The following is a 15,927-nucleotide window of genomic DNA, read 5'->3' on the forward strand; positions in this document are numbered from 1 at the left end:
GGCTTGAGAATCCAGCCCATGTGCAGGGCCCCACCCCACAGCCTGAGGACCTGACCGTCCATCAGGCCAGGGAGGGACCCAGAGGGGGAGGCCGGAAACAGCCCAAGTTGAACAAGCGTTGCTAGTCATTCGAACACGTAACGGACAGCATGTGCCGTTGAGCTTCTTGCGGTAATGGGTACCAGTCCTCCTGGTCACACTCCCCGAGCTGACGTCCTCCCAGGCGGGACTGGCTGTCCTGTGGCTGACCCTTCAAGCCCATTGGGGGAACAGTGTGTCCTGTCTGGGCTCGGCCGCGTCCATTAGTTTGACCAGGCTGGCATCTCCGAATCGTGGGGCTGGTCTGTACGGTAACATGGCGGCGTGCTGTCTGGGGTCTGCTCTGTGAGATCGATTTAAGTGCTGCTCCCCCTCGTTAGCGGGCAGCTGCCGGATGCTTTCCCAGCCAATCAGCCAGCAGGACAGTCATTTGCAGCGTGAAGCCCATGAGACATCATTAAGTGCCCTAATTGATGTTAGATACCAGTGACAGCCTCTCCGCGTCGGCTGTCGGAAGCACCCGGCATTTCCCACTCGCTATCACACTGAGAAATGTTTCCGCTAGATTGTGTCCATTATCTCTCGCCTAACGTCCGCCTTCAGAGCCTCCCACAGCGCGGAAACGGAAACTGCCCGTTCCTATTGAACTCCATGTGCTCCCCAATGGCGGAGGATACACGCTCACAGAATCCCTTATCCATGAGCAACGGCGTGTCCAATCGCCACGGGTTTGTTGAGCAGGTCCCAGCTCCAACATCAGATCCACAAAGTGTGGAGTATGATCGCTGCCCCACTGCAGAGGGAGCAGGGAATCAGCAGAGCTCACCCCAAGCAAAAGGCACCTGCCCCTCTCAGGGCAGAGGACTCACCAGTGACCCCACCCCTCTGGTTCACCAGCTGTCTCCACCTGGTGAGGCTGGCAGTGCTGACGGCCTCTGTCACCACCTCCCAGGTGCTGTTCAGGAGGGTGGGCTCGAATCTGCAGCCCACCCTGGGAAAGAGGGTGGCATGGAACTACGGGTCCACCTCGGAGTCCTGACCTCAGCGGGGGAGCAGGTCTTCTGTGAGCCATCTTGGTGGCTGCTGATGCTGGCCACAGCGGTTACTATTCTCATTGGGATGGGAATTGCTTGGAATTCCCGTCGGCAAAGTGCTGGCCCATTAGCACGTCCTGACCCGCTTACCGAATAGCGCCGCCAACGGAAGTGCGAATGGCACACTGTTCAGTCTCGGCGGGAACACTTACGGTTGGATTCTCCCGCCCCGTCTGCCGTAAGAACCCCACGGGCGAGCCACGTAGAATGGAAAAGTCAATTGACACTCAGGCGGGATTCTCCGGTCGCCGGATAAACACGGCCGGAGAATCCAGCCCTTAGTCCCTCAAATGGAGAATTCCGGCCAGCATTTCGAGTTTATGTAACTCTTCTTCGGAGCTAAAGAGACGAAAAAGTGCGGTGAAGTACACGCTGTATAAGAGTGTGTAGAAGGTAAGTGATTGGTGGGGGCGAAGAGAGATTGCAACAAAGTTGTGTTGGCCAAGATAGAGAGGAAGTGTTAACGTTGGGAGCAGGAGTTGAAAGCGGCGTAAAGCCAAGATATTAAAATGTGTTAATGGGAGAATAAAGATGAGTGTTCAATGAAAGCAAAACTGAAGAACAAATGGCAGATGGCCCAGTGTGTGTGTGTGTGTGTGTGTGTATGTGTGTGTGCGGGAGGAGGGGTGGGGGGGGGGGGGGTTTGCACTGGGACAAAATTATTTTGGATATGAAAAAAGGGTCAAGATGAAGAAGATAGGTCACAGTCTATAGTTGTTGAAATCAATGCGAAGTCCTGAGGGCTGTAATGTGCCTAATCGGAAGGGGCGCCCTGCTCCTCCAGTTTGCGTTGGGCTTTCCTGGAGCATTGCAACAGGCAATCGGACATGAGAGCAAGATGCGGAGTTGAAATACCAAGCGCCAAGCGACAAGGAGGATGGGGGTCATGCTTTCAGGCTAAGCAAAGGTGTTCCACAAAGCAGTCACCCCGTCTGCGTTTAATCTCCCCAATGTAGAGACCACATTCGGAGCAGTAAATACAGACTAGACATTTCCTTTTGTTCTGGGAATTTTCCCAGTATCTCTTCCCTCGTGATTATTTTAAGTTTCACTTTTCCCTTTTACCTCTTGATTTTCAAGTATTCTTGTTTTTTTGTTTCTTTTTCAGTGAAGACATATCCAAAATATTTGTTCAACACTTCCGCCATTTCCTTGTTTCACATTATTGATTCACCAGTTTCACCCTCTAAAAAGACCAATTCTCACTTTAGTTACTCTTTTCCTTTTTAAATACTTACAGAAACTTTTACCATCTGTTTTTATATTTCTAGCTCGCTTTTTCTCATACTCTCATTTCTTTCCTCCGAATTAATTGTATAGCATTCTTTGCTGATTTATAAAATGTGTCCAATCTTCTGACCTACCACTAATCTTTGCAATATTTAGTACTATATTTATCTTTCTTAGCTACCCATGGATGTTGCATCCTTTTCCTGGAATATTTATTTCTAAGTGGAATAAGTGTTTGCTGAGAGTTATGGAATATCTTCTTAAACATCTAGCACAGTTTCTTTACTCTACTACCTTTTAACCTATTCTCCAGTTCACTTTAGCCAACTCAGTCCTCATACCTCTGTAATTGCACTTAATTAAGTTTAAAACTCTACTCTTAGACCCACATTTCCCACCCTCAAACTGAATTGAAAATGTAATCATGGCGATGATCACTGCTACCGAGTGGCTCCTTTACCACAAGATTAATAATCTGCTTCATTGCACACTACCAGGTCTACAGTAGCCAATAAATTATCCCCAAAACACAAATAACTCGTCTTCCAGGCTACCTTTGTCAATCTGATTTAGTCAATGTGTGCAGATTAAAATCCTCCATGATTATTGCCACATTTTTCTTACAAGTCACCATTCTTTGTTCCTGCATACTCCTCTGAAGTAACTGCCCTACATATTAACAGTAGTTAGTTAGGAGGCTTAAGTTACTTCCATGTGACTTCCTACTGTTGCTATTTCTTATCTCTACCCAATCTGATTCTATATTTAGATTTTTAGAACCAAGGTCATCGCTCACTATTGCATTATCATCCTAATTAATAGAGCTATCCCATCACATTTTCCAAGCTTCTTGTTCTTCCAAATGTCAATCATCCTTGAATAATCAGGGCCCAGCCTTGGACACCCTGAAGACATGCCTCTGTGAAGCTATCAGGTTATACATTTTCATTTAAGCTGACAATTCATCTGCTTTGTTGTGAATGCTTTGGGTATTCAGATACAGATCCTATTCTTTTCTCCTGTGAAAGTGAAAGATGTTGGGCTGGATTCTCCGCTCCTGCGACTGTGCCGTCACCAATGAAGGACCGGTGGTGTTTCACGACGGGAAAATTGGCACAAACGCCTCACCATTTCCGTGAGATGCTAGCACCGGCGCCGTGTAAAACACCCGCGTATCGCACGGAGAACGGCAGGAAAATCTCCGGGTCACTTGCCGTGCATGCGCAGGGCTGACAAGTTGCATCCACGCACACCTACACCCCCCTGTAGCATCCGGAATACATGGTGCTGGCCGTGCTGGACTGTGTACCCGCCCACCCCGACCCCACAGCCCACACCCTGGCTACCCCCCACCACACCCCCCCAGCCCTAGCAGTAGCCCCCTGGTCAGCGGTATGGATCTCGGCCGAGTGTGACGGCGCTGGACACGTCGGGAACACGGCCCATCGGAGGCAGAGCATCGCGTGCGGGCCGGCTGATGACGAGCCAACTGCGTTGTGCCTGCACGCGGCCGAATGATGGCGATTTGGAGGAAGCGGAGCATCGCAAACTGATGTCAAACCGCCGCCTGCCCCAATTGCAGCATCAGAAGCCATTCTCCACCTGATCGCCGTTCCCGAGTTCGGCGCCGGGCTACGGAGAATACCGCCTGCTGCATTTTAATATCCACTTTGACTTATTAAATATCTTCAATAAACTTGTAATTCACTTCCGGATTGCTGTCTAAAAATGGTGCTGAACAGTCAGTCATATTTCTATAACATACCAAGGGTAGCACTTAAGATGAGCACAGATTCAGGTTAAATGGTGCACCCAACAAGGTGCCAATCACTAACTATTTTGTCTAACAGACTAGAGTTTCTGTTTTTAAGTTTGAATTGCACCGTTTTATATATACATTTTGATTAGCTTTTCAAGTCTCTCTGCTTCATACACTTTTGGATGAAGTAATCATTCTAGTTAATTTTTCAATTGTATATTCACTGGATTTTTTATACTCCTTAAAACGAAATATCTCGGGGCTAAGAAATCACTTTGAAAACACTCCTGTTGGATCACAGTAACATGGAAAATAAAGCTCCTTTTAATTTTGTCCAGCAATGTGTCTCTCACTTCCCCACTACTACAAGAGCACTCTCGAGTGTATTGGTGTGACATCAGTCCCATATTGGGAATTTCTGCAGCTTGTTCGAGTAATACAGCCAATTCTGTTTCAATCTGCAGGCAGAGGAACCAGTCTCTTGGTTCTGTAGTGTTTCTTTTTATCTCTGAAGCCAGGAGGGTCTGGATAAGAGGGCATTCTGCTTTTGCTGAAGTATATAGGCCAGGTTATCTGTGAAATAGGTTTCCCTGGGTAGCAAGTTGCACTTGGATTCCAAAAACATCAGTAATGAACCCCGAAGGCAATTCTGTAGACTCTGCAAGCATCGAGGCCATACTAGCAAGATTAAAATGGTGCCACTTCTTGGTGCATCACCCTCAGCCACGTACTTGACAAACAATGACCCTTATTACTTCAGTCCACTGCAGGTACACGTATATGCCCCTCAGGCCAGACAGATATCCTGGATTCATGCTGAAGGTTATTTTGTTACACAGAAAACGTCTCATATTTTGCTCATATGTGGAAGTTTGTTTCTGAAGATGTGCTTTTGGAAAGGTTGTCCACTACCCATTTGGTATCTGAACTTCTGAAAGGACATTTGAACCAACACACTGGACACAGAGCTGGCATTGGTATTAACTGCATCAGACTTTAAAAAAATATATTTCTACACTTGAGAGTCCAGAAGCAATTCAACAATGGGCTTAAGTAGTGTGCTCTTCCCAAGGGCTGGTGCAGACTTGATGGGCCAAATGGCCTCCTTCTGCATTGTACAGTCTGTGAGTCTATGATAATGAACAAAATCTCCAAATCAGATCAGCCCTATAATATTCCTTCCTCTGGACAGTGGGACCAACACAAATTTAAATGGAGAATTAAAATGAAGTGATTCGCTGATTAGGACTGCACTGTAAAGCATTAAACTCATCTTCCCAAAATGGATAAAGTCATTTTGAACTCTTTCATATGGCAGATTGGTAACATTTGCATAACATGTTCATTAATCATATACAGTTTCTTCCCCCCTGACTGTTATTATTGTGGACTAAAACTTCTCATAGTGACTGATAACATGCCTGTGCAAAACTGACAGCAACATTTAAAGACTTCCTCTACTCACTAAGCCACATCATATGCTTTACACTGGCCTAATTAAACCCCTTGACAAACTTAGCAATTCTGAAATTTTTAACCTTGTAACTGAAAGTTGCTGCCTTCCTTCGTGTAATACAAAAATAATGGTAAGTCGTTGGATACCCACTAATTTCTAACAAGCCTGAGTTCATGGTCCTTCTCAGTATGTGATGGCTTGATATCCAGTAAGCAGTACAGGGGAGAACAGGATAAATCAAGTTTAATAACTCTGCTCCTAATTGTTCCCCCAATGCTCAACTCTAATTACTCAAAGAACTCTCTCGACTGTCACCTGATATTAAGTTGTTGGAAGCTGAGCGTGGAACAGTGAGATAATCAATAAACATTTAGTGGGCAAAGGGAGGAAGATCCCGCTTTACAGTGGGAAATTGCAGCACCCAAAGCCCTTCTGTTCATGATAAAGCCTATGGGATAACCAGACTGATTGCAAAGCAATAATCCAAAGCACTGTTTTAAGGTTCTGAGACCTTCAGGCAATTGTAAGTTAGAAAGAGAAAGGTGAAGCCGGTCATCCTAATTACAGCCCACTTTCACACATTTCACACATTAGCAAAGACAGGCCAATTAGGTGGAGAAGAAGATAAGGAAAATTTTATTTGTATACTAATTAAACCCTGATGAAATTAAACTAAAAATGTACTGCCTGGTAATTGTATGTCTGAGAGGTCAATATAGCTACACTAATCTGAACTGCACACAGTATTGGGATATCACAGCTTAATCAAAGACAACGCAACGGCCAAGATTCAGAAAAAGATATATAAGCTAATCATGGAAGTTTGAGGATGTAAGAATTCTGCCTTATTTACAATATTACAACCGCAGCAGAGAATGCTATCCATCATAACAGACCCAATTAGAAATAGATTAAAAACATGTTGTGTATGTATAATTCCGCATAATATTCACTTCTCAAAATTTAATTTTAACTTTGTAAAATGTGGTTACCTGAACCATAATTTCAGTAACGTTCCAAAAAAATTCCTTCCATGCAAAGGACAGACTAATGTTTATCATGTTTCTGTAGATTTATCAAAACCCACATAGGTATAAATAGATGGCTTATCTATTGTAAAATCATGCGAATCATTAGTGAGTACAGGTTTGTTTTGCTTTGAACCTTTTTACAGCAGTTTCCAAATTGACGTAAGTAGCCCTAAGGCATATCAGAGCCTGTACCTTCCTATATGGAGGACTTGATTACACAGAAGTATAGTATTACGTAACGAGACAGGGTGGATGTTACAATTTTGACAAAGTGTATTTCATCCAACAGAGGAAATCTAGTGCTGACGTCTGAATTGCACAGGGTTCTAGCATGTTGTTCTTCATGGTAGTACAATTTTTTTCCTGCAGTAAAGGTTCCTCCGTGCTTGGACCTGGGTTAGAATCCTGCTCACAAAGGCAAAATGAAAAGTCTTTGTCTCTACTCCAAAGCGAAAGGAGTTTTGGACAGACTCAGGCAAGTTCCTGGCGTGGAGCAAGAACATAAGATGCATGCAGAAACCAACATTGTAACTCCAGCTACTTTTGTGAGGCATTTTTACTGTAGGTTAAATATCAAAAGAACAATATAACTGTGCTGGTGGTAAGGCAACACATAATATGTTTTCTTGGATCAGTGATGCTGTGCGCCAAATGCAATGCATAATTAATTGGTGCAAAGTTTCATGATAAATGTAAATGCTTACGGTGTAAAACTGCTGGTTTCATTACACCATTAAAGTTTTAAATGCTGAAAAAAAGCTAACAATTAGCAGTTGATTGGAAAAGAGATAGATAATTCTGGATATGTTTTATACATTTGAAAAGAACTGGATCAATAGCTGTTGTACAAAGAGTTGTAGGATTATGGGGAGCTATTTTCCTGGAGTTCCCATTAGGTTATGCCAGTTTCATAATATAAACAAATCGGGAAAAATCAGCGTAAAAAAGAATTTCAATGTGTAAATTACACCTCGTGCAAATGGAGTTTCTATGATCTTTTGCCCCAGTTTAAAAGAGTGCTGGCAAACAGCTCAGTCCACAAAGCTGGCACTGCCCGCAGCTGAATTAATCACCATAGCAAATTTCCACTAATTATCCTCCTTCGCAGGCCAACAAAGAGGCTCTTAAAATCAAGTATTTATTTTCTTTTAGGCACATGGGCACCTTTAAAAAACTTTAATAGTAGAAAAATATTTAATATGCCAGAAAACTGATGAATGTACACCAACAAAATTAATTAAGGATTCAATTTTTTTTTTTTTAAAGCCAAAGTTACTTTCAGCTATTTAAAATCAGGTTACTCTCAGGTGATGAGTAGACATTCTAATTAAAAACACTTATTTTTGGCTTGGAGGAGAAACTGGAGCAAGAAATTCAATTCCAGAAAGTCGTGCAATTTTGAACCATCGGATTTCTGATCATGCCCAAAGCCGAACCTCTACCACATTAGGTGTAAACTGCCGTTTATGCGAATTCCCCAGGGATCCTGCTGATATTCTGCTGGATTTACAAGCGATCAGGAGAACCCTGCAAAATCTCTATCTTCAGACATCACGCACACCAACTTGTTGCGAATTCTGAACGTTTGCATGGTAAGCAATTAAAAATAAGCGCCTGTACTTTCAAAATACAACAGCGTCTTTTCCTGGAGTGGCTTTTAGAATCATCTGAAGTATAGCAAATCTAGTAAACTGGTAGAAATATTCTGATTCAGTACCGCATGCATTTCAGAACATTGAAATTGTCAATGGTTCTGTTTTGGGTTTTACACTAATATTTTGTGTTAAATAAACTTATTTTCTATGATTAAAGTGACTGACAAAGCCTATGGGTGCATGCCTCAGCAATACTGGCTAAGTGGAATGAATGATATGCCACTGAATCAGACAAGGAACATCTTCCTGAGTTAATCAATATGAGGCAGGCAGTAGATGGGCACCACAGCTAGATTCTAGTCCCAGGGTAGAGAGAGAAAGCAGACAAGGTTTCTTTTGTTCACTATCCAGCAGCCCCGCCTGGATAATGCAGGTTTGCAGCTGGCAGTTCAGGACACATTTGAGCTTAACTGTGCTATCAGCTGCTGAACAGACTCCTAATAATCACTGTGTGAGGGCACAAATTAACAAGGGACACTTTGGTCAGGGAGTGGAGGATGCAGCTTCGCCGAATCTAAGCAGATTGTGAGTCAACATCTTCAGAAGAAGGGTGAGCGGTGAGGCAGGGGTGACGTGGATGAGGGCGGGGAATTGCAGCCCAGGAGGGGGGTGGGGGAGAGAGGCGGGACAGGGCGAGGGATATGGGCGAGTGCAAGGGGACTGCAGGCGAAGGTGGAGGCAGGCAAAGGAGGCAGGCAAGGGAGGGCGGTGGGCAGACGGCAGTGGGTGGAGGACAACAGCGATGAGAGGAGGGTGGTGGGTGAAGGGAGAGGGCGTTGGGTGAAGTGCGAGGGCGGTGGGTGAGGTGCGGTGGGCGAGGGGCGGAGGGTGAGGATGGGGGCCGCGAGTGAAGAAGCGAGGGTGGAGGACTACGAGCGAGGGGCCATGGATGTAGCGTATACTGAAGGCAGAGGAGAGGAGGAAAGGTTACAGGGTAGGGGGTGGAGGGTGGAGAAGGTAGAGAAGTAAAGTAGAAGAGAGTGGTGGGGCTGAAGGTGAAGGCGAAAATGAGGGAGTCGGGGAAGAGAGTAGGATTACAGGAGAGGGAGAAGATGAGGATAGATGGTTAGAGGAAAGAGGGGGATGAATGGTGGGAGGAGAGAGGGTTAAGTGTGGGGGGGGGTGGAATTGCAATAAAATACATTTAACATTTCTCTGCAATGATGCTCCTGAAAAATCTACAATATTCAATGACATGTAGATTAGATTTTGTAAAACTAAATTTTGTCCGACACACGAAAGATTATCAGCAAGCGACCCTGAGAAAACAGAGACACGACAATGATTACTGCTAAAAAATCAAAGAGGATATCCCACAGCGCACTCTTAAATCTCAAGATCATCTCCAGAGAAAACAACTCCGTGTAGCCCGTCTTCAAAAGACAATCTTTGCATTTCACAGTGTTCTGGAGGATGTCCCGCTTCTTCATCCCCATCAACTTTCAAAAAGTCTTCTGAAGCAGACATTGTATGTCACCATTGCAAATCTTGTAAAGCAGCAATATACAGGCAGAAAACAAAACAGCATGAAGCAAAACAGATGAAAAAGCATAATCTGTTAATTAAGAAAAGCAAAATATTTACAAATCCCAATCGTTTGATCGTGAAAATGCTAAGCTGGCTTTAACGTTAGTTGAATTTAACAGTAGTTTCTTCTTATAACCCGGACCAGCCTCCCCGGACAGGCGCCGGCATGTGGCGACTAGGGGCTTTTCACAGTAACTTCATTGAAGCCTACTCGTGACAATAAGCGATTTTCATTTCATTTCATTTCATAACCAAAAAAAAAATAATCGCCTGAATTTTATGGCAGACAGAGGGGCACTGTGCCTTAGCTAAAATGGTGCCCTAAATCCACAAGTCTGGCCCCCATATCCAGCACCCACTATTTCTGCAGGGTGGGGACGGGGGACAAATTTCACTCATGGTTACCAGAAGCAGTGGCTTATTCAAACATGTAGCTGCCTTCATTCAGAAGGAATTTTCTCACTCAGGAATTTTCCGAAATATGATTTGTGGGATTTATGAGTTTGAGGAGAAGGTCTGAACCTACCAGAGTTCAGGTACCCTTTTGGGATTGTTAAGAATAGACGTTAATGTGCAAGAAGGTGGATGGGTTCTGCTGGACTGCCAAGCATTTAATTCCCTCTTCTTTAACTTTTGAAATATAAAACATCCTGCCGTGTCTCAGTTGGAAAAAAAATGAAATGCTGGTTGTTGACATAATCCCGGAGCTATCATTATAAGATTAGTACTGCTTGATTGCCTCCACAATCTATAACTGTCACATTGGGGTGCTTGCAAAATCGCAGTTTCATTGACAGCTCCAAGTAGTTATAAAGGGGTTGGCTGTCTTTGTTGTGGGGCTAGGAATACAAATGTTTACTTTCATAAGGGATTAAGTACTTGAAGGATTTAAATGTATGGAATAGGCTTTTATAAATAAAGAGTGTTTTCGTTTAATAGGAAAGTCTGCAATAGATACCTAGAACCTTATTTAATCTCAGCATGGCTCCTGAGGTTTGCCCATGGGGCATAATGTGTGGTTTGATATGGAAGGTGTAAGGGCAAAGGGTAGTGGGTGGGGAGCATAGTTCAGCATGATTTGACACTAAGTTGGCCAACGAGCTATAAAGGACCATGGAAATGAGTGAGGGGGATTGGTTTGGTATGGGTTGCCACTAGGTTTGCACAGGGGCTCTTGGGGTGGGTGGAAGGGTATACGTTGGCATGGAGGGTATGAGAGGCCAGTGGGGAGGGTGAGGGACAGGAGGCAGCATCATTTGGCATGGATGGGGCATGCAGCGTGTGGTGGGGATGAAAGTTAGAGAGCCTTTGTTTTTATTCTAACTAGTCTGGAGAGGATCGACGTGGAGCGGATGTTTCCTCATGTGGGTGACAATCACCCCTTAAATCCCCTACATTGTGTCTAGCCATTGGAGAGATCAATTCTGACAAGACTCACTAAAAACATGAGATCTCTCTCCCAATACTTGCTCCCCCCCCCCCCCCCCCCCCCTCCCCTCTCAGCATTTGTTCAGTATGCATAAGCCCGCATCATTTAACTTTTTCCAGTGTTCTTTCTCTTCTGGAGATTGTATCTGTGCTGATTTCACAATTTTTCATGAATTACCTTTGTTCTGTTTCAGTATTCCATACCATATGATAACACAATATTAACTTTTTCCTGAAACTAACTAATTGTGTCTTTTTTTTTTAAAGATTGAAATGAACATATTTTGTACTTCTTTGCTGTGAAGTTTGGTATAGAAGAAGCAATGGAACTGGTACATCACATTTACAGTGAACTGTATTAAAGGCAACAAAGTCATCTAGAAATTGAAAGAGAATGCGAGACAAGCCCGTGAACTGCTTACCTTTACAGCCTCAGACAGGGTCTGATCCTTTTCCGCTTCTTCATTGGAATGTAACTCCAGTTGCAACCCCAACTCCTGCATCTGCTGTGCCTGCTCATTCAACAGCAACTGTGCCTGCTGCTCTCTGAGCAAGGCGTTATTCAGCTCTTCGCAAATACTCCCAAATCTCTCAAATGGAACCATTTTCTGCATCTACAAGAATAAGTTTACAGCTATAGGCACCAACTCACTTCATCTTTCTTCAAAGATTATTTGGATTTTGTGTGACAAATGGATACCATTGATAAGCTAGATCTGATTATAAAACCAACTTCTCTTCATCTGTAGAACAAAATTATTGATGTTTTTTTAAAAATTCTGATGAATTTGACTTCATTAGTGAGTTTTAATAATTAATAATTGGCATCAAATTGATCCTGAACAGGGAATGTTAACAATTCTTGTGGGAAGGTGGTCGGGGAGTCTGGGGCGAGGAGGATGGGAGGGGGGTCGGGGGTGGGGAGGATGTAGGAGAGTCGGGGTGAGGAAGTTGTGAGGGGGAGTCGGGGGTGAGGAAGTTGGGACGGGGAGTCGGGGTGAGGAGGATGGGGGGGTCGGGGGTGAGGAGGATGGGAAGGGGAGTCGGGGTTGAGGAGGATGGGAGGGGGTCGGGGAGGAGGATGGGAGGGGGTCGGGGAGGGGGGTGTCGGGGTGAGGATGGAAAGGGGAAGTCGGGGCTGAGGAGGATGGGAGGGGGAGTCGGGGATGAGGAGGATGGGAGGGGGTCAGGGAGGGGGGTGTCGGGGTGAGGGTGGAAAGGGGAAGTCGGGGCTGAGGAGGATGGGAAGGGGAGTCGGGGTTGGGGGAATCGGGGGCGAGGAGGATGGGAAGGGGAGTCGGGGTGGGGGAGTCGGGGGTGAGGAGGATGGGAGTCGGGGCGTGAATCCATTTCTAATATCTATAGGCATACATTTTCCAGCAGGAGTGATTGGATAGTGATCAAGCCCCCCTCCCCCCCCCCCCCCCAACCCAAGGCCATGGCTGCAGAAACCAATTACAGCACCCTTAGCTTCTTGGCTATAATGTACATGATTGACATAATAATCACCATCAGGAGATTACATTTTTTGGTACGATCGTTGGGGTCCATTTGTGAATCAGTATAATGTCAAGGCCAGAATCCAATTTTGCCCTTAATTATTTTCTAACTATAGATTATGCAAAATGCAAATAAAGGTAGGGGACGGGATTTCCCACCCAACCTGCGGGGTATTTCCCGGTGGGATCTTCTGCTCTCGCCATTGTCAACGGGGTTTCCCATTAATGCTCCCCCTCGTTGCTGGGAAACCTGCGGCAGGGGTGCGCTGTCGGCGGGACAGAAACATCCCGCCAACGCGAGATTCCTCCACATGTCCTTAATCAAGACCAAAAATTCCTGAAAGTCATCAATTTTGTCAACAATGGATACAGTAGTTCAGTAGATATTTACACAAATCAAATCCAACCACGGTAATTTGTGAATTTGAATTTTGTTTCAACAATCTAGAAATTTTAAAAATTTAATATTAGTAAAAGTGCCATAACAGCTGGCTGATTCTTTTAAAAAACCAACAGGAAAGGGAGTCTTCATTGACCTGTTAGTTCTCAACGAGCCCATTTACCAATTGGTCTCTCTGACTATTCCTGGACCCTCTTCGAACCTGAAGATCTATCATTCTGTTCAGAATCCAGAAAAAACTGAGTAAGATCAGCATCAATGAATGCATGATTTTGGTTCATAATTTTAATAGTTAGTAAACTGGGAGAAAACCGATCAAATGGATTGTGACGCTGAATCAAATGCTATCCTGATTGGAGAAAGAAATGTATTGTGTTTTCAAGGTACTGTGCACAATTCCAATATATACAGATTTTCAGAACTGCTTCAATGAGTTCCTGTAGTAACTTTTTATGACTTCACTAAGTGACACTAAAATTAGCTTGTGTCTATTATTTAACAGACTCCTAAACTCTCTTCATAAAACTGAAAAATCAGAGCAGCATGAAAAGCCAATAAATTTGTGCCATTTAGGAGACATTCTAATTAAATCACTCTGTTAACTATTAACATTTTACCCAATCTACTTCTTTCTTGACTTTGCATTAAACTTTTCCAGTAAAACAAACTTTCGTGCCAATGGCTGAGTTTGCACAAATGGGATGAAGATCTTAATGCCATCAAATCACAACTTTTTATATAATCCAAACAATTTTAAGCAAGGGCATTTCTGGAAACCTGGAAAAATGCCCAGAAACGAGATAGTTTGTATTTAACCTTGAGATTTCAAAAATCCCAATAACACAAAGTGGGGAACTGTTCACCTTCATATTCTGCTTGAGGTCGCTCAGTTGCTGTTCAAGGGTCTGAGATTTCCCACTTTCTATTTTCAGCTCACTCATGTAATTTTTGAGTTGCGTTAGCTCCATACGCAGCGAGCGACGCTCGACTTCTGCTGCATGCAGCCTCTGAGTAAACTCAAGGATCTGTTTCTTCAATATTTCTACATAATGCTGGGAAAGAACGAAAAGTTAAAAATCAACACTTTTCAACTTCCATTAAACTGGTTTAAATAATTAAAAGCATATAAAACAAAATCTAAAAGAAACAGAAGTTGACTGGACTCGGTTAGTCTTGCATAATTGAAATAAATTACCGCCACCTTATAAACTGGAGTTGAGCACCAAGGAAACTGCAATTTATTGAGAAGTAGAGCTTGCTTACCAGTCAAACAAAGGTTCCTATAAACTAAACATTTTTATTGCTGATAAACCTGCATTCAATCCTGCCCAGTGATCATTTCATGTGTTAGTTTACCTTCACACAATAAAGAAATTTATTCTGTAAGAAATTAGGTGGATATTACAGAAGAAAGGTTTTATTTGTTGTACAGGGTTGTTATTGCAGAGTAAAATTAGTATGGGCCCTCAATCAAAAGTAGTACGGAGTATCAAAAGCATTTACTGCTACAAAAAAATATATTTTATGATGTTTTTAAAGGAAACCTTAGATTTATTATTCATGGGATTAAAATCTGTTCCACCACATGGAGATTGGCTTCTTTTATTTTGTGGTGCAAGTCTACATGTAATTTGGACCCGAAAAATAAGTTAATACATAGCTTGTTTTAAATTTAACATTTCTACAATCCAATGACAGGAAAATGGGGTTAAAGTAAACAGCCCACATGGTGGGGCGAGCGCAGGCACACGTACAATGGCCTAATTTGCCTCCTTCCATACAGGAAATTTGTGAATGAGTAAATGCGTGTTACTACCTGTACGCGTAAGAAATTATAAAAATAATTCAACATTTTGACTGGGAAGCAAGCAGCATTTCTCAATAAATTCCAGTATCCTAAAAAATGCAAGGTCAAAATCTGAGAGATTATTTGAAATGAGGCAATTGGACTAATTAGCATTTCACTAATTTAAAACGTTGATGCCTGTACATTATTTCAGCAAAGAATGTGTGTGTCGGCACACTTCAGCTTAACAATATTAGTAGAAAGAGTCAAGTTGGTAAACGGATTAATCACTGAATTATCAGCATTACCTTTATGGGCATGGTAACCTGCAGTCCCTCTTTCCTCGCCTTGGCATTGGCATTGCATAGGCCACCACCCAGTTTCTGCACTAATGATTTTTTGTGCCCATATGCAAATTGTCGATTACACCATAGTGGAACGTTTTCCATCTCCACACTTAGTCTGTCCATGAGCTTTGTGAAGGAACCCTTGGCTGCATTCTCCACTGAACGGCGTGAAAGAAGGTGCTTTGGGTCTAAAGAAAGGAAAGAATAAAATTACCTTGTAGAGGACTATTCTTTCATTTCATTCAGTAAATAATCCATTTTCCATGAAAATGTGTAACTCCACTAAATCTCACAATCCCTGAAACCATGATATTTATGTCTGGAGTTGAGCTGCAATTTACCTTTTTATTCTAAGGCAATTAAAATTTTACTACTAGCACAATTACTTATTTCCCCAATGGAGTTTGGTAATTATCCTTCTCATATGATGGTTTTATGGCCTCAGTACAACAAACATGTTCTACTCGCTGCTAGTTTTGTCAGGTTTATAATTAATAAATGTGTTTTGTGTAGATAAATGAAATTATCACTTGTTAGTCTGCCTCATATACCCCGTTAGTCTGCTTTATATACCCTGCATTTCCGAGTGGCTTCAAGGTCTAAGAAATGTTTTTCCCCCTTTTTGTCAGGTCTGCATTCCACAGAAAATCGTAATCCATCTGTTGCTATCCATACA

General features: G+C 43.2%; 1 protein-coding gene across 2 annotated transcripts in view; it reads right to left on the minus strand.

Annotated features, from left to right (window-relative positions):
• Nucleotides 1–15,927, minus strand: part of LOC119970052 (coiled-coil domain-containing protein 171-like) — a 282,328-nt gene that overhangs the window by 102,414 nt on the left and 163,987 nt on the right. For both annotated transcript variants that reach the window (XM_038804011.1, XM_038804010.1), the window contains exons 18-20: nucleotides 15,213–15,439; nucleotides 13,982–14,170; nucleotides 11,642–11,833 (exon numbers count right to left, since the gene is read on the minus strand). In XM_038804011.1, the coding sequence (XP_038659939.1) occupies nucleotides 11,642–11,833; nucleotides 13,982–14,170; nucleotides 15,213–15,439 (608 nt within the window). The remainder of the gene's footprint in view (nucleotides 1–11,641; nucleotides 11,834–13,981; nucleotides 14,171–15,212; nucleotides 15,440–15,927) is intronic.

This window comes from Scyliorhinus canicula, chromosome 8 (genome assembly GCF_902713615.1).
Source record: "Scyliorhinus canicula chromosome 8, sScyCan1.1, whole genome shotgun sequence".
Lineage (NCBI taxonomy): Eukaryota > Metazoa > Chordata > Chondrichthyes > Carcharhiniformes > Scyliorhinidae > Scyliorhinus > Scyliorhinus canicula.